This window comes from Callorhinchus milii, unplaced genomic scaffold (genome assembly GCF_018977255.1).
Source record: "Callorhinchus milii isolate IMCB2004 unplaced genomic scaffold, IMCB_Cmil_1.0 Scaffold5, whole genome shotgun sequence".
NCBI lineage: Eukaryota > Metazoa > Chordata > Chondrichthyes > Chimaeriformes > Callorhinchidae > Callorhinchus > Callorhinchus milii.
This window is the reverse complement of record NW_024704746.1, coordinates 2,097,543-2,122,536: the sequence shown is the minus strand read 5'-3', so window position 1 is coordinate 2,122,536 and position 24,994 is coordinate 2,097,543. Positions and strand designations below refer to the sequence as shown.

The window sequence follows — 24,994 nt, the reverse complement described above, 5'->3', positions numbered from 1 at the left end:
GCAACTTTCACGTCGGGAGGACATTCCAAGGTACTGAACAGTCAGGGATTTGGACCTGAGCTGGGGGTTGGGATCAGGAGGGATGGAGGGCAGGGAAGGTGGGGGTAGAAGGGTGACTGAAGGAGTCGTCGAAGAGGGGGGAAGAAGGCAAGGGAGGCAAGGGAGGGTGCTGAATATGTGAGTCCAAAGCTCCAATGGGATTGTGGGGGGGTCTGAAACCCTGAACCCTGAAGCAATTAGGAAGGCGAACGGTATGTTAGCATTCATTATGAAAGGATTAGAGTATAAGAGTAGGGAAGTCTTGTGCAACTGTATAGGGCCCTGGTGAGACCACACCTGGAATACTGTGTGCAGTTTTGGTCACCTTATTTAAGGAAGGATGTACTTGCCTTAGAGGGGGTGCAGTGTAGATTTACTCGGTTAGTACCAGGAATGAAGGGGTTGAGTTACGAGGACAGGCTGACCAATTTGGGTCTATATTCTCTAGAATATAGAAGAATTAGAGGGGATGTTATAGAAACCTATAAGATCATCAAAGGGCAATGATAGAGTAGATAGTGGGAGATTGTTTCCCCGGTTGGAGAAACTAAAACCAGGGGTCACACCTTAAAATCAGAGGCAGCCCTTTCGCACTGAGTTAAGGAAGAACTTCTTCACTCAAAGGGCAGTGAATGTATGGAACTCACTACCCCAAAGGGCTGTTGACGCTCAGTCCTTGAGCATATTCAAGACTGAGATAGAGAGATTTCTTATTGCAAAAGGGATTAAGGGATATGGGGGTAAGGAAGGGTCAGGTTATTAGGAGTTAGATTAGAAGATCAGCCATGATTGCATGGCGGGGCAGGCTCGAAGGGCCGAATGGCCCACTCCTGCTCCTACATGTGTTATGTTATGTTATGTTATGAGAGGTGAGATAGCTGATGACTGAGCCAGGCTGGCACATTTGTGCCATTGTTACTCAAAATGTTAGTTGTGCCTTTCAGGTATCTAGCCTCCAAGAGGAGAGAAACAGCCTACTGCTTGAGAATGATCTGATGACTGAGAGAATAAACCAACTGGATTCATTCGAAGATCCCAGCAGCCTTGTCGGCAGGAAGTATTTTGGTTTCCAACATCAGCTCGATCAGTTGCAAGAAGAAAATTACAGGTAATAATAATAGTAATAATCCTTGCATTTGATATAGCACCTTATCATGTCATTGAGATGTCTCAAAGCGCTTCACAGAATATACTGTAAAGTGTAGTGACTCTTATTTTGTGGGCGAAACGTAGGTCCCGTTCGACGTAAGATGACGTAATTGACGTAAGATGGAATGGGGTTTCCAGGTGAAACCACAGTACGTGAATTCACTATATAAATGCAAGTTGTTGTTGTTGCTGTTGTTGATACAGTGCCTCTCACTTAGGTTAAAGTCTCGGAGTGCTGCACAGGGGCTGGGCTCCAAGCAAGGAGGAAGAGGGAAGTAGCCATAGTCATGATCGAAGAGATAGATTTAAGACATGTAGGAAATGTAGGAAGTGGATGGAGAGAAGCTGGGAGTTCCAGAGTCTGAAGTCTCAGCCATGGTGGTTTGGAGGGAGGGGGCAGGCTAGGCCCATGTTCCCTGCCTGGGCGGAGAGCAGGGGCAGAGGAGTGGGACACGAGCAGGTAGGGAGGTGCTACAGCGCGGGAGAAATTATGTGTGAGGACCTTGAAGACACACCAGTTTACCTTCTGCTCTAATCGTCTTCTCTAGAACCTTTAATAATAATTTTCACAATGTCCCAGCTTTCATGGGTCCAACTGTCTGAAGCATCCTCCAGTCACTACAATTTCCTTGAAGATCTCCAAGAGGTTTCTCTGGTGTAGGCCCTATCAATATTATTGATCACTTATTAGAATTATAATCTTTCACATTATATTTGGTGTTCATTTCCTTTCTCCCATTGCCGCCTAATCCGTTGTTTTACCAGAGGGAGTCCTCACTCAGATTACTAATGATGGAATACCATTAGAAATCACAGTATGATTGAACAATAGAAAGATGGATTCCACTACAATGTCTATTTAAGGGAAAAAAGAGGAAACCTGCCTGACTCAAAAAGGGAACTCTCTGATCGTCTTCTTGGAAGATGTTTTTATTTTAGAGATGGGAGGTAGGGGGAGCAAGGCAAGAAGGTGAACATTTGCTGTGGTGCAAATTGACTGCTGTGTTTGACTGCAAATTACAGTTTACCCTGTGAATCGCCTTCAGAATGTCCCCCCGATGTGCAAGTCGCTGTGTTAAATGTAAGGATTGTTGTAAAGGTTAAGCTGATTGTGTGTGTGTATGTGGTGCGGTTTGCCTCGCCTCCTCCTTAGCCTCTTTCAAGTCCCGCCTCAAGACCCTCCTCTTCAACCATTCCATCGGCCACCCACCCCTTCCCCTCCCCTCCCCCCCCCGACCCCAGTTCAGGTCTGAAATGCTGTACTCTGTCCAGCATCTTGGGACGTCCTCCCGACGTGAAAGGCACTATACACATGTAATCTTGTTGTTGTTGTTTTTGTTATGTGTATGGTGGTGGTGGTTGTGCATGTGTGTGGTGATTGTGTGTGCGCGCGTGATGCTTGTATGTCTAGTATATAGTCTGTGGTGTGTCTGTGTGGTGTGTGTGTGATGGCTGTATGTGTAGTATGTGATGTGTGTGTAGTGTGTGTAATATGGTGTGTGTGGTGTGTGTGTGATGGCTGTATGTGTGGTATGTGGTGTGTGTGGTGTGTGTGATGTGTGTGTGATATGGTGTGTGTGGTGTGTGTGGTGTGGTGTGTGTGTGTGATGGGTGTGTGTGTGGTATGTGGTGTGTGGTGTGTGTGTGATATGGTGTGTGTGGTGGGTGGGGGTGATGGTTGTATGTATGGTATGTGATGTGTGTATATCTTTGCTAGTCTCAATGGACAGATTTGGGACATCTTTCAATTTGGGGCACTTTCCCCCTCCCCCCCATTGCAATTAACATGAAAAATCACAGTTCAGATAAAGTGTAGCCGTGTCCTTTGTTATCCTGACAGCATTTTGCTTTCACACAATTTAGTGTCCTCCGCAAATTGAAGGTCACCATAAATCAAGGTCATCCATAAATACTACCAACAGCATCGGGCTCGGGATCGATCCCTGAGGGACTCCACTTGTCACAACTGCCAAGTTGGAACTATTACCGTTGATAAGCACCCTCTGCTTCCTATTATGCGCCTAATTGATTGCCTAATTTATGGCGTCCTCCTCCTTTTGCTTCAGTCGCCGTGTCTCTTCTTGGCTACAGTGGAAAAACTCCGCTGGGATTATGATGGGAGAAAGTTTAAATTGAGCAATAAATGGGCCTGAAAATGGATCCAAGTGTACAATATAAAAACACAGGAAGTGTTCGGAGGGAGGGGTTTGGTGGGGGAGAGGGAAGAATTCTTCCTGAAGACTGGAATTTCTTGTAGGATAAATTAAGGCAACGATTATTTTTCTAGCTGTGTTTTTCGAGACATTTTGGTGGTCAGATAGAATCACCGAATATTACAGCGCTGAAGGAGGCTATTCGGTCCATAGTACCTGTGATGGCTCTTTGGAAGAACTACCCAATCAGTCTCACTCCCCTGAGACTCCTCACTCTTTCCCCATAGTACCAGAAATGTTCAGGCAGAGGCTATTTGGCCCTTTATGTGTGTGTCTGTGGTGTGTGTGTGTGTGTGTCTGTGATGTGTGTGCGTGTATGTGTGTGGTGTGTGTGTATGTGTGTGGTGCGAACCCAGTAATAAGGTTTGTTCCCTCAACCAGTAATGAGGTTTGTTCCCTCATTACTTTGTCCTTTTCCCCTTTTCCTCATTTCCCCTTTTACTTCTTTCATTTATATTTTTTTTCCCCTCTCCTCTGGTTTCCTTCCAAACTCCCGTAACCTGCATTGCATTTCTTCACCCAAATCTCCCGAATCTGGAACGCACTGCCCGAAAGGGTGGTGGAGGCAGATTCAATAGTAGCTTTCAAAAGAGAATTGGACGGGTACTTAGAAAGGAAAAATTTTCAGGGCTATGGGGTAAGTGTGGGTGCGTGGGACTAGTTGTGTAGCTCTTTCAAACAGCTGATATAGACACAATAAGCCAAATGGCCCCTTTCTATGCTGTGCTGTTCTGTCACCCACAAATGTACAGTCAATTCACTTTACAATATATTCTGTGAAGAGGCTTTGAGACGTCTCGAAGACATGATAAGGCTCTGTCAAATGCGAGGTTATTAAGATTCTATGATTCTATGAAATAAAACCGGTCACTCACTTCATGGCTGTATTCGGGACGTTGCCGTTCGCAAATTAAAGTATTTGCCATGTTGGAACAGTAAGTTTGCAGCCAATTTGCGCACAGCGGCATCTCACAAACATGTGGAGTTTGTCCACATGGAGTTGGTGAAAGCAACTTTAGTTTGTGGTCTTGGTGATGAGCACCAAAAAGTTGGGAATCTTTTATTTGCTTCAGGAAAGTCCTTGGCACAAATGGATGACTCTGACTCAATCTCCTTTAATAATAATAATTATAATCCTTGCATTTGATGTAGCGCCTTATCACGTCTTCAAGACGTCTCAAAGCGCTTTTCAGGATACACCGTAAAGTGTATTGACTGTATATTTTGTGGAGTCCTGTAGCTCAGTGGTTAGAGCACTCGCTTTGCAAGCGAGAGACCTGAGTTCAATTCCAGGCAGAGGGCGAAACCTTGGGCAAGTTTCCTTACTCCACACAGAGCCTAATAATAATCCCTCCAAAAAAAACCAAAAACAATAATAAATTGGTCATTTTCAATCTACGACTGTTTGTGGGACATTGCTGTGCGCAATTGGCTGCCGCGTTCGCCCACAAATATACAGTCAATTCACTTTACAGTGTGTTCTGTGAAGCGCTTTGGGACGTCCTCTCGACGTGAAAAGCGCTATATCAAAATGCAAGGATTATTATTATTATTTTATGAAACGTAACGGCCAGTTGCAGACAGCGGCGTCCCACAAACAATCGCGGATTGAGTGACCAAATTATAATTATTTTGTTTTATTTATTAATTTATTTTTTGAAGAAATTATTACCCCCAGAAAAGCAATCTGCCAATCGATTAACAACCATGTTCCTACTCTCTGCTGGATAAACAGAGGCGTGTGGAGTAAGGAAACTTGCTCGAGGTTTTGCCCTGCCCGGGAATCGAACCCAGTTGCTCTCACTTGTGAGTGCTCTAACCACTGAGCTACAGGACTCCAGATTAATAAACTCTGAGTTTATTAAGTAATTTACAACAATAACAAATTGCGTTTATATAGCGCCCTTCACGTGGGGTAGCGTCCTGCACCTCTTTTATTATCGATGTGACGTTGCTTGCATGTGGTTATCAAACAAAAACAACAAACCTTTTGTTTTTTTGCTGTCGCCCTCCACCCAGACTTGAAGCTGCGAAAGATGATTATCGTCTTCACTGTGAGGAGTTGGAGAGGCAGCTGATTGAGGTCCAACACCGGAACGATGAGCTGAACAGCTTGGCCGAAGAGAATCGTGCTCTCAAGGACGAGGTTGATGTGCTGAGGTATAATAAACTAGAGAGTAACAAACGAGATACACATCTTTTCTTCCCACTAATGCTCTAGTCACTTCGACTGAAAATTAAGAGTCCTGTAGCTCAGTGGTTAGAGCGCTCGCCTCTCAAGCGAGAGGACCCGGGTTCGATTCCCGGGCAGAATGAAACCTTAGGCACGTTTCCTTACTCCAAATGCCAGCAGTAAGTAACAACTAGGTTGTTAGATGATCGACAGATCTTTTTCCTGGGGTAATAACCCCTTCAAACAAAATAAATAATACTAATTTGGTCGCTCAGTCTGCGACTGTTTGTGGGACACTGCTGTGCGCAATTGGCTGCTATATTTTGCCCACAAATTACGGTCGATCCAACAACAACAAAATTACATTTGCACTTTACAGTATGGATTTGTGAAGCGCTTCGAGACTTCTCAAGGATGTGATACGGTACTGTATCAAATGCTAGGATTATTATTATTATAGATCCTCCTGTCATCCTAAGATAGTTGCAAGCAGTTTTTTTCCCAAAGGGTTCTGCGTTGCCTGCGTGTTTTTCCATCGACTCGCTATCGTGCCTTTTCCAGGGGATATCTCCCTCCCTTGTCCTCTCAACGTGTCCTTTGAAGAAACTTGGACATCAGTCGTGATGGTTGCCATTCCCACAGTGACACCATCTGCCCATGAAATAAGTAGGTAGTGAGGAAACACAGCTCCGGTGGACAGGAGAGGATTTCTGCTAATAAAGCAGGCAGTGTTCCACCGTCTGGGTCTTAGAAGCTTTTCACGTGTTAAAGCATTTGTTCGGTTGGTATGTTTGTGAAGTGTCTTTGAATGTGTGTCCGTACGTTTGACAGCCCGACCCTGTGTGCTCGGTGTTTCTGTTCGTTTGAATCTCTGTCGTTCTGGGAATCTTTGCTGGGTTGTGTCAGCATTCTTGTGGCAGAGCGGAGCTGAGGTTTGGCAATTTGTATTCTGGTCAGTAGAAGAACGGTAAAACATTTTGATGTCACGTTGTGTGGTTCTACCTGAAGGTCTGGATTCATGTCCTTTGATACCAATGAATTTCTATATCGTCCATCCTAATGTTTTGAAACTAATAGGACCTCTTTGTCCATCAAAAGTCTGATTTTCATTCTTGTGTTTGCCGTAAACTTATCGTGTAACACAGAGTGCGGCAGCACTGAAACAGACCATTCGGCCCGACCAGTCTGTCACAGTGTTTACGCTGCACACAAGCCCAGACCCCTCCCATTCCCCCTCTCCTGCTCCCCTCTATTGCCTTTCTTCCCTGTGTCCACTCTCGAGTTACTGAGAGTGCTCTGACCACCGTTCCTCCCGCAGGAATTCCTCAGACAAAGCAGCTAAACTGGAGGCCACGCTGGAGGCCCACAAGAAGAAGGTGGACGACCTAAATGACTTACGCCGACAGATGACTTTGCTGGAGGACAAGAACACGGTTTACCTGCAGAGCATGGTCAGCCTGGAGGAGGAGCTTCGGAAAACCACCAACGCACGCGTTCAGCTGGAGACCTATAAAAGACAAGTAGGAACCACGTAAAAATCCGAGCCAAGTGTCTTGTGCTTCCTCTGTCAGCCTGCGTTTTAGGCTAAAGTGAAACGGAAATGTTTCACGTTACCTCAGGCGACTTTCCTTACTCCACACGCCTCTGTTTACCGAGCAGTAAGTAGGAACCCGGTTGATAGTCGATTGGCGGGCCGCTATTTCTGGGGTAATAATCCCTCCAACGAAAGCAACAGAAAATTGGATCACTCAATCCAAGACTGTTTGTGGGACACTGCTGCGCGCAACTGGCTTCCACTTGTTTTGCCCGCACACTACACTTCACAATATATTCTGTGAAGTTCTTTGAGACGTGAGAAGGCACTAGATCAAATCCAAGGATTATTTTTATTATTATATATTGCAAACTGCTCAAAATTGAAGAAATTCCTCTTCCCTAGTTTTCCACAGGTTTACCAATCCTCGCCCGGCTCCACTACTCTCTCTCGAATCCACTTTTATCGATGGATATTGATGGATGTTTATTTCCATTGGTTGAGGTCTAAACTTTGGAGACCGACCGACTGAGTGCACTCAGCCCTTCACCCTTTCCAATTTGCCGTACAACACACCCGCTAAAGTGGTTCAAGGCATTATCGACCATCCAACCTGCCTGGGAGGTGCAGGAAAGTGAAACTAAAACCCCAACAGGGTAGCACTTGCACCATAGCTGCTGCATGTCTCAACCCACTTGTCACGTTCCCCCCCAACACTACTGATGAAATCACTGAATGGAAGAATTAGAATATTGCTGGGTGGCTTCCTCTTCAACCGTGCCTTCGGTTACCCTCTTACTCCACCCCAACCCCCCCCCACCCCCACTCCGCCCTCCACCTCCCCCACCCTCCCGACCCCACCTCCCAGCTCGGGACCAAATCCTTGACCGTCCAGTATCTCGGGACGTCCTCCCGACGTGGAAAGCCATTTACAAATCTAATTTGGTGTTGTTCCAAAGGTGCAGGAGCTTCACAGCGACTTGTCTAAAGAGGTGAGACGAGCAGACAAATTGGACTTTGAGCTGAAGCAGCTGGAGGAAAAGCAAGAGACCCTCCTGAAGGAGAAAGAGGTGAGTGCATACCAAAATTACAACTTACATTTACGTACCGGGTAGCGTCTTGGAGCGCAGATCAGGGGTGGAGTTCGAAGCTGATTTGCGGAGAAAGGGGGGGAGGGGTAGGCAGAAGGGAAAGGTTCTCAGTTGTGACCCGAAGAGAGGCAAAGAAGGGGGAAAGACAGAGAGATTGAGGCTGGGAGCTCTAGAGATTCGGGGCGTAGTGGCTGGAAGCTGAAAGTTTAGCGATCTTACCTTGGTGAAATGCATTAAATCCCAAGACCTGAAACTTCACCTGTGGATATGAATTTTCCAAAATTCTGCATGGTTTGAAATGCTAAGAAAATAGTCCAAGCCTAGACTCCGATTAAATTTTAGCTGTGGAGTTCATTCACATTTATTTCCAGGACGCTGCTGTGTGTAGATGGGCTGCTGTCACCTACAAACACTAATCACTGCACTTTGATAAGGCGCTGTATCAAATGGAAGGATTATTAATATTATTATTATTATAACAATATCTGTGAAGCACATTGAGACGTCCCTCTGCACATGATAGACCTGAACATAGTTTGATAATCAAGAGGATTGATGTACAAATAAACAATCCTCTTGAATTGGAAGTTTATGGGGGAGACGGGCAGGGGTTGGGGGAAGAGGGGAAGGGGGGTTGGGGGAAAGGGGTGAACCCAGGAACCCTTTCAATGAAAATTACCGAGAGAAAAACACGGTGAGCAAAGTTAAGTACCACAGAGGAAATCAGATACCCTCTCCTTTAAGAGGAGTTTGGCGACTTCTGCTGGCGGTTCTCAGTAACCACACGTAATACAGTGGTGCTCCCACAGAATAAAACAATCTTTACGTTCTCCCTCCCTGCCTCCCTCCCTTCCCACAATTGGTGCTTTTGTTTTACTATTCAAGTTCCTATTTTCTATTTTGTCCCCGCGCAACCACAACAGATTTACATTTACGCAACATCTTTTTAAACCAAAATGTCTGGGCATTTGAGCCGAGGGATGGGGAGGCAGAAAGATGACCGAAAGCGAGGTCAGAAGGGGTAGGTTTTAAGACAGGCCTTGAAGGCGATAGATGAAGGAGTGGAGCCTGTAGAATATTGGTTAGAGCGCTCGTCTTATGGGCAAGAGGACCCGGGTTCGATTCCCAGGCTGAGGGCGAAACCTTAGGCACGTTTCCTAACTCCACGCTCACGCCTCTGTTAACTAGCAGTCAGTAGGAACCCAGTTGTTAGTCGATTGGTGGATCGCTTTCCGGGGCTAAGTGGAGTCCTGTAGCTCAGTGGTTAGAGCACTCGCTTTGCAAGTGAGAGACCTGAGTTCAATTCCAGGTTTCGCCACCTTGGCCAAGTTTCCTTACTCCACACAGAGCCTAATAATAATCCCTCCAAAAAAACAAAACAATAATAAGTTGGTAATTTTCAATCCACGACTGTTTGTGGGACATTGCTGTGCACAATTGGCTGCCACGTTTGCCCTCAAATATACAGTCAATTCACTTTACAGTATATTCTGTGAAGCGCTTTGGGACGTCCTCCCGACGTGAAAAGCGCTATATCAGATGGAAGGATTATTATTATTATTATTATTATAATCGCTTTGGTTACTCAATCCACGATGTTTGTGGGACGCTGCTGTGCGCAATTGGCTGCCACATTTCACCCACAAAATATACAGTCACTACACTTTGCAGTATATTCCGTGAAGCGCTTTGAGACGTCTCGAAGACGTGATAAGGTGCCGTATTAAATGCAAGGATTATTATAGCACAATACAATGCAAATTTACATTTCCACAGTGTCTTTCAATGGCACCTAACAATCATGGGGGGTTGGGGAGGGAAAGATGGCTGAAAGCGCAGTTAAAGGTAGGTCTTGAACCGGTCTTGAAGCAGACAGATGATTGTATTTGAGGCACATGTGAGGCATCATAGAATTATACAGCACAGAAGGAGGCCATTTGGCACATTGTGTCTGCGCCGGCTCTTTGAAAAGAACTACCCAAATCAATCCACTCCCCTGCTCTCTCCCCATAGCACTGCAAACATGTCCTCCCCAAATAATTATCTAACTTACATAGGTAACTTGCATTTTAACACAATGTTGAACAGGGTGGAATATACAGCATCACGTAACTGTGCCTAACTGTTTGAATGTCAAATGCAAAGCTAATCGTTATTGAATGCAAACAAACTCGGAGCATAAATATAAACCAGTTACCACCACTCCATGACATCATGGTATTTTCAACAACAACAGTGGGACTTCATCCGTCACACAAGGAGGCATCTCGGAGCTCTCAGGTTAAAACAGAAAGTCTGGTGTGTTTAAGAGTAACAACTGTAAATCACTTGAACTTTTCGGGATTTGATCTGAGCCCTGGTCAGTCTCTGTTCCACCTCCTGCCTCCCACTCCCCCCCCCCACTCGCCCGGGCACCCCCTTTTTTTTAAAAAAAGCAACCAATTTTCATAACTGTAGAGCTGCAGATGGCTGTTGTTTAACAGAGCATTTCTCTTTACCATCAGCGGGTAATAATAGAACGTGACACTTTGAGAGAGACCAACGAGGAACTCAAATGCACACAAGTGCAACAAGACCACTTGTTGCAATCAGGTAAAGCAACGGTTGTAAAGCGAGTCTCTACCAGATCAGAACATTTGTCGGGTGTACGTTTTGGTAAAACTCGCTTGCAGCAGTTAATTATTTGTATTCTGGGCACGGAATTTTCCCTTAAGGGCTTCAATTCGGTCTTCCTGTATTTTTATGTGTGTGTGGGTGGTGGGTGGGTGGGGGGAGGCGGTGGGTGAGTGGGGGGCGAATATGAATTTGCTTTTTGAACTTTACAGTATATTCCGTGAAGCGCTTTGAGATGTCTCAACAGCGCAATAAGTTCGCCGTATCAAACACAAAGGTTATTATTAGTAGTATTTGGTTTGTTATGACGTGCCAGAGAACTGCTAAAAACAAACCTTAAAATATTAAAAGATCTGTCATAACCGTTAGAACAGGGCTGGATGGGCTGAATGGCCTCCTATGTGCATCGTGTGAATATTTTGTGACCTCTGTAAGGAAACCCTGTTTCGCAATAAGTCCATTTCAGTTTGCTTCATTTTATAGCATTACTAATTTTTTTTCCTCAGGCAAATTTTCTTTGGATTCCCAGGAACACTTTGCTGATGAATTGCTTCCTATAGAGTCCAGGTGGGTTTGTAAATCCATGTAATGTGTTATCTTCCTTAAAACAAAAGTAAGCCTTGTTATCACCCACCACCAGCTTGGGTGTCGAGCACCTCCAGGAGATGGTTCAGTCATAAAAGACGCTGTATAAAATTAAATTTGTTATTGGTGGAGTAGACAGGGAGAAACCGTTTCCTCTCGTGGGTGAGTGGGTAACCAGAGGGCACAGATGTAAAATAATTGTCAAAACAACCAGAGGGGAGACAATATTTTTTTTTACCCAGAGAGTTGTTATGGTCTGGAACGCATTGCCTGAAAGGGCGGTGGAAGCACATTCGATAATAGCTTTCAAAAGGGAATTCATTTAGATAGGGACTTGAAAAGGAAACATTTGCGGGTCTATGGGGTGAAAGCAGGGGGAGTGGGACTGATTGGGAAGCTCTTTCAAAGAACCGGCACAGGCACGATGGGCCGAATGGCCTCCTTCTGAGCGGTAGGAGTTTATGTTGTTGCATTGCCAGAGGTACCGTCCTTCGTACGAGACATTAAACCGCCTGTTCAGGTGGAAGTTAAAGATCCCATGGCACTATTCGAAAAGAGAAGGGAGTTTTTCTCTCGCTCTCTCCCGGTGTCCTGGTCAATAATCCCTCAGATTAAATTGGTCGCTCACCAGAACATGTGATAAAGCACTGGATCAAATTATTATTATTAATATTATGTGTTGATGTTGCGATTCTGGTCGGCTTTTCCAGTGAGAAGTTCATTCGGCTGCAGCATGAGAACAAGATGCTCCGCCTGCAGCAGGAGGGGTCCGAAAACGAGCGCATCTCATCCCTGCAGAAGCTGCTGGACGAAGCGAACCGGAGGAAGAACGAGCTGGAGACAGAGAACCGGTAAGTAGGTGGTCGTATAATGGATTCCTGTAGCATAGCGGCTAGAGCGCTTGCCTTGCAAGCGAGAAGACCCGGGTTCGATTCCCGGGTGAGCCGAAACTTCAGGCAAGTTTCCTCTGTTCGTGCCTTTGTCTTTACCGGCACTTATGTGTTGTTCGTTTGCCGCCAGTTGTTTGTATTCGGTTTCTTTTCAATTTAACGTGCGTGGGATTTCTCTCGTTTCGCCGCGTAGACTTGAAACCCAGCGTGGCCACGAGCTACAGCATCAGATCGATGACCTCCAGAAGACTCTACAGGAGCAAGGGTCCAAGGTGGAAGAAGTAAGTTTCATTCAGAAGAGGTTGTTATCGGGCCTCAGGGACACTCTTGCCTCTGGTTGTAGGTTTGAACCTTTCTCACTGAGAACCAACGCACACTCTGGGGTCCCCCCAAATCTTGGCTCTTACTAACCTGCGCCTAATATATCTCGGATTAGGTAAGCAGGATATGTCCCTCCAGGGAGAGAGAGAGAGAGAGAATTACATTCCAACCATCTATCTCTGGGATTCCCTTGTGCTGGTGGGATGCATGGAATTCTCAAATGAAACTGCTGGGAACACTCAGCAGGTCAGGCAGCATCTATGGAGAGAGGAAAGTGGGTTAACATTTCAGATCGAGGATTTTCATCAGAACCAGTGTATTAAAACATTATCCCACTTCCCTTTTAATGGGCTAACAATCCCTTAAAAAATAAATCAGTCACTCAATCCACGACTGTTTGTGGGACGCTGCTGTGTGCAATTGGCTACTGCATTTCGCCCACAAAATATACAATCAATTCACTTTACAGAATATCCTGTGAAGCGCTTTGAGACGTCTCAAAGACGTCATAAGACGTCATATATCAAATGCAAGGATTATTATTATTAGATCCTGTTAAACATTTTGAGACACCCTGATGAAGTATTATAATCATGGGAACCACTTTGGGAACCAGTTCATACGTTGTTGTGTGACTGCTCGCATATGATCTATGCAGGGCTGAAGATATCCTCGCGGTTGTATTTTAAACAGTGCAGCTCACAAACTAAGTGTGCTTGAAGACACAGCTCGGTTAACAATTGGTTTTGTTTTGCAGTCAAGTGGACTGAAGAAGAAACTGGATGCACATGTGTAAGTACCACAAAGTACACAGTCACTACATTTTATGGTAAAAAGTACAACATGCAATTATATTGCGCTCATCAGGCAGGGTAGGGTCTCAGAGCCATGTACAGTGGTGGGCTTGGACCCTGAGAAGAGGAGGGGGAGCTGGTTGAAGAGGTAGAACTTTAGGTGGGATTTCAAGATAGATAACGAGGGAGCGAGTCAGAGGATAAAGTGCTTTTCGAGACATCCTCTATCAAATGTACGGATTATTATTATTATTGTTATTATTATTACAGTAAATTTGTTTGCATTCAAGAAAGATTCCTCCCCAGGAGCTTTCCTTTCCAAGGCTCCCAAATGAACATTGCAATTCACAGTACTTCTGTAGCTTAGTGGTTAGAGCACTCGCCTCACAAGCGAGAGGATCTGGGTTGGATTCCTCAGAGAAGTTTCCTTACTCCACACTTCTCTGTTTACCTAGCAGTAAGCTCCTCTCGCTTGCCAGGTGAGCCCAGCTAACCACTACGTTATGGAACTCTGAGATGGTTAAGAAAATTTTGAGTGAGCAAAATGCAGCAGTTGATGGTGGGAGTGTATGTGTGTGTGTTGGTGGGGGGTGGTGGGTGGGGGGGGAATAGGCTGGTGGCAAACAGAGTGAAATGCATCAAGTGGGGAGCCTTGTGAACTGTAAACGCAGCACTCAGCTAAATTAGCTTCGAAACACTGGCTGATTTTCTGCTTTTCTCTCATCTGGGAACGTCTGGGAGAGGAAGATTGATGGCTCTGGGCATGATGGCATTGTATTCTGCACTAATTTGTGTCTTTTGTTTAAAAAAAAGGGCTGTTCTCAAAAATGCCCAAGATCTCTAGAAAAAAGAGGCGATTTTCTCTTAAACTGTGACAATTAATCCACGACTGTTTGTGGGACGCTGCTGTGCGTAATAGGCTGTCATGTTTCGCCCACAAAATACACAGTCAATTCACTTGACAGTATATTCTGTGAAAAGCTTTATGACGTCTCGAAGACGTGATAAGGCGCTGTATCAAATGCAAGGATTATTATTATTATTATTATTAAGACATGAACAGATGGTCATTTCATCTTGGTAATGAGCTGCTTTGCGTCTGAAGTTGGATCATGATTCACTGCGTGGCTGTTTGCTGTGCACAAGTTGGCTCCTGTGTTCGCCTGCAAAATACGACACTTTGCAGTAAAATCCTGTGAAGCACTTTGAGATGTTTAGAGGACATAATACTACTACCACTAATAATAATAATCTTTGCATTTGATATCACATCGCATATCTTATCAGATTGGCGAGACATCTTAAAGCGCGTCACAGGATATACTGTAAAGTGACTTGATTTTGTGGGCGAAACGCGGCAGCCAATTACGCACATTATAAAGCGTGTATCATTGTATAAAATGCAGTCCTTATTATATACGATGCTCCTTTTTTTATCCAGGGAGAAGCTTCATGAGACACAAGATGATTTACAGAAAAAGAAGGAACTCATTCAAGACTTACAATCAGAAATGAGCCGGAATTGTAAGTTGAAACAAAAACAATGCGTTCGGTATGGCCCTTTTAATGGAATTTCCAAAGGAGCGGTGGGTTATACCACAAGGAATTTCTACCCACTAATGTGTACAACCTTCCTTACATTCTTCTATTCGGTTCGATTCCTGGACAAGGCGAAACCTTGAGCAAGTTTCCTTATTCCACGCGCCTCTGTTTACCTAGCAGTAAGTAGGAACCCGGGTGTTAGTCGATTGGAGAATCGCTTTCTAGGGGTTAATAATGCTTTCAAAAAAAAATAATAATTTGGTCAATACCGTGCGTAATTGGCTGCTATGTTTTGTCCACACAATATACAGTAAATTCACTTTACAGGATATTCTGTGAAGCGCTTTAAGACACCTTGAAGATATGGCGCTATACCAAATACCAAAAAATTATTATAACATTATTATTATTCAGCTTTATTCTATTCTCTCTTGAGTTGAGACGATTGAGATGAGACCTGATCGAGGTTGTTTAAGATTATTAAAGAATCTAATAAGGTGGATGTTCGTACTTTGTTTCCACTTAGAAAACTTGATGATGAGGCATGCATGATGGTGAAGGGAAGAGGGGGTGAAGGAGTGGGGGGATGGGGCTGGTGTGGAGTATAAACACCGGCGCAGACTATTAATTAACAGATCACAGACTGTGATGTTCACCCCAAAAGTTTCTAAATCATACATCTTGTCACTCGCTGTTAGCACCAAAGATTGACGAGTTGGAACGAGCACTGTCAAAGAAGGATGAAGACATGAGGGTGATGGAGGAAAGATATAAACTGTACCTGGAGAAAGTGCGTAACGTAAGTACATGAGATTCAGTCACTCTCTGATTTCCCTCGGGATTGTTAGTCTTGAACACTAGTGGAGTCCTGTAGTTCAGTGGTTAGGGCACTCGTCTTGCAAGCGAGAGGACCTGGGCTTGATTCCCGGGCAGGGTGAAACATTGGACGAGTTTCCTTACGCTACACGCCTCTGTTTACCTAGTAGTAAGTGGGAAACCGATTGTTACTCGATTGGCAGATCGCTTTCTGGAGGTAATAACCCTTCAAAAAAAAATGTTGGTTACTCAATCCACGACTGTTTGTGGGACGCTGCTGTGCGCAATCAGCTACTGCGTTTCATCCACAAAATATACAGTCAATTCACTTTACAGTATATTCTGTCAAGCGCTTTGTGACGTCTCGAAGACGCGATAATGGCTATATCAAATGCAAGGATTATTCTATTATTAATCTTGTTGCTCTCTGTACAACACCCGCCAGGTGATTAAAGCTCTGGATCCAAAGCAGAACCCAATGACGGCAGAGATGCAGACCCTGAAAATCTATATTCTTGAGCGAGACAAGAGAATACTACAGCTGGAGGTGTGTATTCGTGTTACTTTATCACAACTTTAGGGCTGCTTTGCAACCTGGTTCTTTAATGACACCGTATTGTGCTTAAATGGTTATGTGAAGAGCAAAGTTGTAGCACTTCCATATCCTACCTAGTTTTCAATCCTTAGATTGTTAAAGAGCAGAGCAGATGAATTACCCCAGAGTTCTGGAGGGAGATGGTTTTAGAGGGAGATCCGTTCTCTTGACATTATTAAGGTGTGCTCTTTTCGCATGTTCTTTTCATCTTTTCGTCACCAGAACCTGTTTTGATGAAGAAAGTTCCTTTCGGTCCATTTATTCTCATCCTTCCACAGATCCCACCCTATCGCCTTCCCATTACACCTCCCAAGTGTGTTTCTATGAGTCTGAAGCCCTGGCCTCCATCATGAATATATGTAAATATATCACATATATATGCCCACTGAATATAACCAAATCTTTTTACAGTATATTCTGTGAAGCGCTTTGAGACGTCTCGAAGACATAGCATGACGCAAGGTTTATTATTATTATATAAATATTTCCCTTGTGGCTGAGTGGATGATTTTGAGATCAGAGCACGTCTCCCACGTGCTGACGTTTGCAAACCAGAACTTGCTCTTTGCAAATCTCCTACTTTAGACCCTGTTTCAATGACAATGTTAGAGTTGGTATATTTGTATCCTGGTTGGAGATGAGATGCTCGTTTTCTATTTCAAATCATTCATCGTAAAGCCCATTTTCTATAGTCGACTGTATACTTTCTGTAGAGTAGTTCCCTCACGACTTTCAAAAGTCGCTGAGTAACCTTGCCTCCTGTCTCTCTCCATCTTTCCGCTAGCGTGAATGTGAGCAAGCAAAGCTTCGAGGATATGAGGAGGAGCTGATAGTCACAGCCTGGTATAACAAGGTAGGCCGGGAAGTACAACTTCCATTTATTTTGGAATATAATTGTGCGATATTTTATTTTTCAAAATTATGTTTGCATCCACCACCCCCTCCTTCTCCTCTTCCTCGCTTGAAGGTATTTCGACTCCTTAATCCTTCCTGTAGGTGATGGTTCCAAAGCGTTCCTTGTCGCTAGCTCAAGTGACCATGTGTTTAGATTGCAGCCCAGACTATGAATGTTGGAAGCTTATTTATATGCTGGGGTTCATTACAACTGACTTCAGTCCTCACCTATATTGTGGGAGTATTGTGGGGGGTCTGGCTCTCTCCTCCCTATCCCAGGGGCGTTGACTGCCTAGTGGTGGCAGGTAAAGGTGGGTTATGGGAAGTGGTGGTGAAGAAAGGGCAGGTAAATGGGGCTGAGTGGGCTCTGGCCTACTCCATCTCTCCTGCCCAGCCCAACGCACCCTTTAGTGGTCGAGTCTTCAGCCTCTCTACCCCCGCCCTTTGGAACTCCATCTCACAGTCCCTTCACCTCACCCGCTCCCTTGCTTCCTTCATGACTCATCTCGAGAACCTCCTCTTCAACTGTGCCTTCGGTCACTCTCTCCTGATCCCCACCCCCAACTTGGGTACAAATCCCAGTACCTTGGGATGTCCTCCCAGTGTGAAAGGAGTGTAACTTGTTTTTGTTTGAAAGAGCCAGCACTGACACAACTGGCTCCCAGCGAATTGTTTTTTCTTGAGTTTGGTGCTTTGTTTTCGTGTGTAAAATCATTCATTGTGGATTATTTCAGAGCCTGGCATTTCAGAGGATAGCGACAGAAGCCCGATTGGGAGGCTGTGGAGCCACTCGGTCATTTCTGGCACAGCAACGTCAAGTCACCAACTCACGGAGAACTCTTACATCCCCCTTGCCCAACACAGCCTCCAACTAGGGTCTCGATGTGTGGAGATGTCCTTGTTCTTTCTCTCTCTCTCTCTCTCTCTGTCTCGTACAACCAAGTGTTGAGATGACTTCAAAAATAGAAGACAAAAGAACATAAGAAGCACGAAAGTTCATCCGCGCGACACATTTTACCTTAAAAGTGTAAGACTCAGTGGAATTTTTCATTCCAGTCACGATTTGAAAGCCGCGTTTTCCTAAAGGACAATGACAACTTGCATTTATACAGCGCCCTTCACATGGGGTAGCGTCTCGGAGAGCATAAAAAGAAACCAGCTTCCAAATTAAAGACTGAATTTAAGAATTTTACCCCATTTTTGCAACCGAGACGTTAAATCCTGAAAGCAAATGGTCTTAGAGACACAGGCTGAGACTGGGTGAAATTGCGGAACCTCCAGTGTTTTAAAATATTGTAATTTTGACTGCGTAATTTCTATTCTATATTTTATTGAACTCTAAGCTTGCCTGAACCTCTTCCTGAATGACTGACTTTTACTGTAGAGTCATTATTTGGGGATAGCACAGGATGGTAGGGGCAAAGAACTAGGAATATATCAAATGATTCTATATATGTCGTATTTTAAATTTAACTGGAAAGTTGATTGGCTTTTCTGCTTTGACGTCAATTACTTTCTCTTGCGCTACTTAATTAAGATTTTTTAAAAAAAAACAGGTTTATAATCAACCTCCATTACCCTTTGGGATACCAGACTTAACCGTGTTTAGTTCAGCAGGTTTGTAAATGTAAGCGTTTGTAAACAAAACAATGTCATGTGTAACTGTGTGAGGCATTTGAGTTCTTCAAATATTCCATCAGGTCAGTAGTTGGATTCTTATTTTCATTTTCTGTGATAATAATCCCTGCAAAAAAAAATAAAAAATAATATTTTGTCATTCAATCCTCGGCTGTTTGTGGGACGCTGCTGTGCGCAATTGGCTGCTGCGTTTCGCTCACAAAATACAGTCAATTCACTTTGCAGTATATTCTGTGAAGGTCTTTGAGACGTCTCAACGACGTGCTGAGGCGCTGTAGCAAATGCAAATGCAAGGATTATTCATTTTTGTCGACACCAAATGTGCAATAATTCGTTCTCCGGTGGATCTTATTAACTGCTGAAGGGCAAGAGCAACAACAACAACTTACACCTATATAGCACACTCCACGCAGAGCGCTTAACGGTGGCGGAGCCTGACTCTGAGCCGGGTGGGTGCGTACAGGGGGGAGATAGCCGTAAGCACGGTCGATTTACTGGCACAGTTTACACAACAATGAGCAGCTGGATTATGAATTGCGTTTTATGAATGAGTTTCCACTGTAATAAACAACCTACTGCAATGATCGAAGATGTTACATTAATTATAACCAGTGGAATGTATTTGCCACCTGGATGGTATTTTGCCAGAGTGATTTACACTCAGAGGGGAGGCGACAGATTGGTGGAATCATTTGCAAGATATTCTGCTGGATTTTCCTTCTCTCCTTCCTGGCTTGGATTCCATAAATTCGATAACATTTAATTTTTATGTGTTTAATCCCTCCAGTCTCTGTACCGTGAAAAAATGGTGCGTAGACAGGCTCTTTCTGGAGCAAAGCCCCTTTATAACGCTGCTTTGCTTAAAAGTGTCTGAGCAGGTGGTTGGAATCTGGAGGGATGAGGGTAGAAGGTAGAAGGTAGGAGGGTGGAGGGTGACCAAAGGCACGGTCTAAGAGGAGCGTCTTGAGACGGGTCTTGACGGAGACAAGGGACGGGGGGGGGGAGGGGAGAGAGTGACTGTTACTCCTTCAACTCCTTCGATAGCCTGGAATTTGAACTTCTGAAGGAACATTATGTCCAGGGACTTGCCCATAAACACCTGTTTCCCTATAGGAAATTACAGAAACCTCTTAGGTCACAGTTTCCAGCACAATAGTTTAGCTTTGTCTAATGCTTTGAGGCTGAAATATTCAGTCATTCAATCCATTCAGTCATTCAGTTTGTGAGACACTGCTATGCGCAATTGGTTGCCGCGTTTAGCTCACAAAACACACAGTCACTGAACTTTACAGTATATTCCGTCAAGCGCTTTGAGATGTCTCGATGACATGATAAGACGCTGTATCAAACACAAGGATTATTATTATATTAATATTTTAAAAATTAAAATCGAATGGCTTTCAACTTCTGAAATCAACAATTTTCATTCACATTATGTGAATGAGAATTGTTGATTTCAGAAGTTGAAAGCCATTCGATTTTAATTTTTAATTTTATAAATAGTCTGTTTTAAGAGGCTGTAGCCTCAAGATTGTTAGCAGAAAAATTATGGGGGGAGTAAGGCGGTCATTAGAATGGATTTCTTAACTCAGGATCCTTTGAAGGTTTGGAATTCATTCCCATAAGAGGATATTGAGGCTGTATTAATTAAGTCATTCACAAAACGATTGAACAACCATCTGAGCAGTTAAAATCATTAAGGGATGTGGGGAGAGCTGCAAAGTCTGATTAATTAAAACAAAAAGGACTCGATTCTGTTTAAGCTATTGACCAGCGAAATTAATTTGCATTAGTAATTGTAAACTCTCAACAGAATCCATCTGTTCGAGCCATTACTGAATAACAAAATTACATTTATATAGTGCCTTTCACGTCGGAAGGACGTCCCAAGGCCCTGGACAGACAGAGTTACGGACCCGAGCTGAGGGTCAGGGTGGAGGAGGGCAGGTTGGGAAGCAGGGAGATCCAAAGCATGGTCGAAGAGGAGGTTCTTGAGGTGGGTCTTGAAGGTGGTGAGGGAGGGGGCGAGACGGAGGGGCTGTGGGATGGAATTCCAGAGGGTGGGGGCAGAGTGGCGGAAGGCCCACCCACCAATAGTGGGGCGAGCAAGGCAGGGGACGTGAAGCAGGCTGGAGCCCACTGAGAGAGGGAGCGAACAGGGTGGTAGGGGGTTAGGCGTATCGGAGAAGTAGGGGCGAGCAAGACCGTGGAAGGCTGAATGGGTTGTTCTGAGAACAGCTAAAATGCTGTTCTTACCTGTCATAGAAATTTCAATAACAACAACTTAACTTGCATTTATATAGCAGCCCACATGCAGGGTAGCATCCCAGAGCATTTGATCTTGACGGAGCATGACGCTGAGCCGGGGGGAGTAGGAGATATTCTGTGACTTGCTCTGAGACATCTCGAAGACACGATAAGGTGCTGTATCCAATGCAAGGATTATTATTACATAGAAAATTATTCCCCTCCAAATTTCTCCTCCGCTGAAGGTGCCGTCCTACACTGGGGTATGGTCTATGGGCACCAGGGAAGTACCCAACAAAATGTGGAGTCCTGTACTGTAGTCAGGGCGAAACCTTGGGCAAGTTTCCTTACTCCACACGCCTAATAATAATCCCTCCAAAAAACCAAAAACAATAATAAATTGGTCATTTTCAATCTACGACTGTTTGTGGGACATTGCTGTGCGCAATTGGCTGCCGCGTTCGCCCACAAATATACAGTCAATTCACTTTACAGTATATTCTGTGAAGCGCTTTGGGACGTCCTCCCGACGTGAAAAGCGCTATATCAAATGCAAGGATTATTATTATTATTATTATAGAGCACTCTCCTTGCAAGCGAGAGGACCCAGGTTCGATTCCCGGGCCGGACGAAGCTTTAGGCAAGTTTCCTTACTTTTCCTTCAACTTGCCTCTGTTTACCTAGCAGTAAGTAGGAACCTGATTGTTAGTCAGATTAAAGACAGATCGCTTTCCGGGGGTAATAATCCCTCAAAAAAAATCCAGAGCTGTTTGTGGGACACTGCTGTGCGCAATTAGCTGCCACGTTTTGCCCTCAAAATGTACAGTCAATTCACTTTACAGTATATTCTGTGAAGTGCTTTGAGACGTCTCAACAACGTGATAAGGCACTGTATCAAATGCAAGGATTATCATTATTAAAATGGCCTTTCTCCATGGGTGTTCACAGAGAGTGGGGGTAGGCAGCTAATTCAGCTGAGATGGACTTCAGAGCCAATGCATCCAACAATCTGTACATGTATCAGCCTGACTCAGTCAGTAACACCCTGGCCTCTGAGGTGAGAAGGTTATGGGTTCGAGCCCCATTGTCGGGATAGCGATGTTCCACTGGGAAATGCCACTTTTCGGATGAGATGTTAACTTGAGGTCCCAAAAATACAAGGAAAAATAAATGGGATGAGCAGCCACAATGTTTACTTATTCATTTTATATAAAATCACATTTAATACTTATTTTAGTACTATTACAGTAAAAGGCTGTCTCTGATGTGTGATTACCTCCTTTGAAACATGAGGAGAAAATGTACAGAACCTCTCTTACTTTTGGAACTCTCTCCCCAAAAGGCTGTGAATATCAAGGGATATGGGGCAAAGGTGGGGTAATTGGAGTTGAAGTATCGATCAGCCATGATCTAATAAAATATTATTATTATTATCATTATTATTGTGGTGGAATTGGATCAAAGGGGCTGAATGGCCTCCTCCTGTTCCTGAATTCCTTTTATTTGATGTAGCACCTTTCACATTGGGAGGACGTCTGAAAGCGCTTCAACAACAACAACTTGCAGTAACAATTTATAGGATGAACTGTAAAGTTCTGTGGACAAATAATGTAAGAATCGTGTCAAGACGCACAGATGCTGTCAATATCCCAACTGCATTTATACATGCAATGCAAAGATTATTATTAATTGTATACGCGCAACTCGCCACTCCGGATATCTGTTCACTGAACTTGGAGTGATTGTATTTCACTCAGCAGCAATATCACCAAATGCTGCTGGGGGCACCATAGGTCTTTGTTGTGTTCTCTTCATTCTGACCGTAGAAGCCTCCACTCAGCAGACCTTTAAACCTCATTCTATTATCTTGTCGAGCCACAGCTCACACTTCCCCACCTGTTGTGGGTGGAAGGCAGTTGATGAGCTTCATTGCAGTGCGGAGGCTCAAACTGTGCAGAACTGAAATATAATATACTAATAATCCTTGCATTTGATACAGTGCCTTATCACGTCTTCGAGGCGTCTCAAAGCGCTTCACAGAATAGACTGTAATGTGAATTGACTATATTTTGTGGGCGAAACGCAGCAGTCAATTGCTCACTGTTCCACAAACGGCCACAAACAGTCGTGGATTGAAGTGGCCAAAATAAATAATAATTTATTATTGTTTTTTTTTGAAGGGATTATTACCCCCGGAAAAGCGACCCGCCAATTGACTAACAACTGGGTTGTAAATTACTGCTAGGTAAACAGAGGCGTATAGAGTAAGGAAACTTGCCCAACATTTTGACCTGCCGGGAATTGAACCCAATCAAGTGCTATAATGCTTGACAGACAGAAAGGCTGCTGACATTTAAGTGAAGCATTTTAAAACATTTAAATATGTTAAATATCCAGCATTTGTGGAGTGCTGTAGCTCAGCGGTTAGAGCACTCGCTTTGCAAGTGAGAGACCTGAGTTCAATTCCAGGCAGAGGGTGAAACCTCGGGCAAGTTTCCTTACTCCACACAGAGCCTAATAATAATCCCTCCAAAACCAAAAACAATAATAAATTGGTCATTTTCAATCCACGACTGTTTGTGGGACATTGCTGTGCGCAATTGGATGCCGCGTTCGCCCACAAATATACAGTCAATCCACTTACAGTATATTCTGTGAAGCGCTTTGGGATGTCTAGAAGACGTAAAACGTGCTATATCAAATGCAAGAATTATTATTATTAAAACGCTAGCCAATGATAGTTGTGGAACTTGTGCTAATGAACATGAAAGTGAGATTACATACAAAACTATATTATAAGAATCATTCAGACTGTTCTGATCTTTCTGTCCTTTTTCCTCCTGGTAGCTTTAGGTTTTCGCTGCCCACAACTTCCCAGGAACCTCCCCCCAGGTTCTGCGGGAATTCCGTCCTTTGTGAATTTGTTTCAAGTCGAGAAGAACAGCCCCATATCTACTTCCTCAAGGTAAAGTTGTGTGTGCGTCTGTGACTTTCAACATAAGTTCCTGGCTCAGAAGAAAGTTCAGCAGAACTTTATAGTTGGTAACTACAGGAGACTGATAATTGTTTAAAAAATTCTGGCTGTTCTTTACATATTTGGAGTCCTGTAGCTCAGTGGTTAGAGCACTCGCTTTGCAAGCGAGAGACCTGAGTTCAATCCCAGGCAGAGGGCGAAACCTTGGGCAAGTTTCCTTACTCCACACAGAGCCTAATAATAATCCCTCCAAAACCAAAAACAATAATAAATTGGTCATTTTCAATCTACGACTGTTTGTGGGACATTGCTGTGCGCAATTGGCTGCCGCGTTCGCCCACAAATATACAGTCAATTCACTTTACAGTCTATTCTGTGAAGCGCTTTGGGACGTCCTCCCGACGTAAAAAGCGCTATATCAAATGCAAGGATTATTATTATTATTATTATTTGTATGTTTGCGGAGTTCTGCAGGATATTGTTTAGAGCAGTAGCCTCGCAAGCGAGAGGACCTGGATTTGGTTCCAGGGCGGGACGAAACATTAGGCTAACTTTTATTACTCCACACGTTCCTGTTTACCTAGCAGTAAGTTGGGAACGCGGCTGTTAGCCGATTGGCGGATCACTTTCCAAGGTAATAATCCCTCCGAAAAAATAATAATAATAAATTGGTCACTTTAATCCACGGCTGTTTGTAGGTCACTGTTGTGCACAATTGGCTGCCGCGTTTTGTCCACAAAAAATAGTCAATACACTTTAAATATATTCTGTGAAGCGCTTTGAGACTTCTCGAAGATGTGATAAGGCGCTGTATCAAATACAAGGATTATTATTTGAATCGTAACTTTTTTTTCGTTTTGGATCTGAGTTCTATCCATGTTAGCTC

At 44.0% G+C, this 24,994-nt stretch overlaps 1 protein-coding gene and 1 non-coding gene across 2 annotated transcripts in view; both read left to right on the top strand.

Annotated features, from left to right (window-relative positions):
- hook1 (hook microtubule-tethering protein 1) overlaps positions 1–19,029 on the top strand; it is a 34,543-nt gene extending 15,514 nt beyond the window's left edge. Inside the window, exons 9-22 of the mRNA XM_007903686.2 lie at positions 984–1,147; positions 5,421–5,561; positions 6,893–7,094; positions 8,068–8,178; positions 10,704–10,791; positions 11,319–11,379; positions 12,108–12,248; positions 12,481–12,568; positions 13,366–13,400; positions 14,844–14,926; positions 15,643–15,743; positions 16,206–16,307; positions 17,140–17,208; positions 17,984–19,029. Coding sequence (XP_007901877.2) covers positions 984–1,147; positions 5,421–5,561; positions 6,893–7,094; positions 8,068–8,178; positions 10,704–10,791; positions 11,319–11,379; positions 12,108–12,248; positions 12,481–12,568; positions 13,366–13,400; positions 14,844–14,926; positions 15,643–15,743; positions 16,206–16,307; positions 17,140–17,208; positions 17,984–18,124 — 1,527 coding nt within the window. The 3' untranslated portion in view covers positions 18,125–19,029. The remainder of the gene's footprint in view (positions 1–983; positions 1,148–5,420; positions 5,562–6,892; positions 7,095–8,067; positions 8,179–10,703; positions 10,792–11,318; positions 11,380–12,107; positions 12,249–12,480; positions 12,569–13,365; positions 13,401–14,843; positions 14,927–15,642; positions 15,744–16,205; positions 16,308–17,139; positions 17,209–17,983) is intronic.
- Positions 5,644–5,717, top strand: trnae-cuc. The gene has a single exon. It is a non-coding gene; the product is annotated as a tRNA-Glu (tRNA).
- Positions 19,030–24,994: the final 5,965 nt, after the last annotated feature.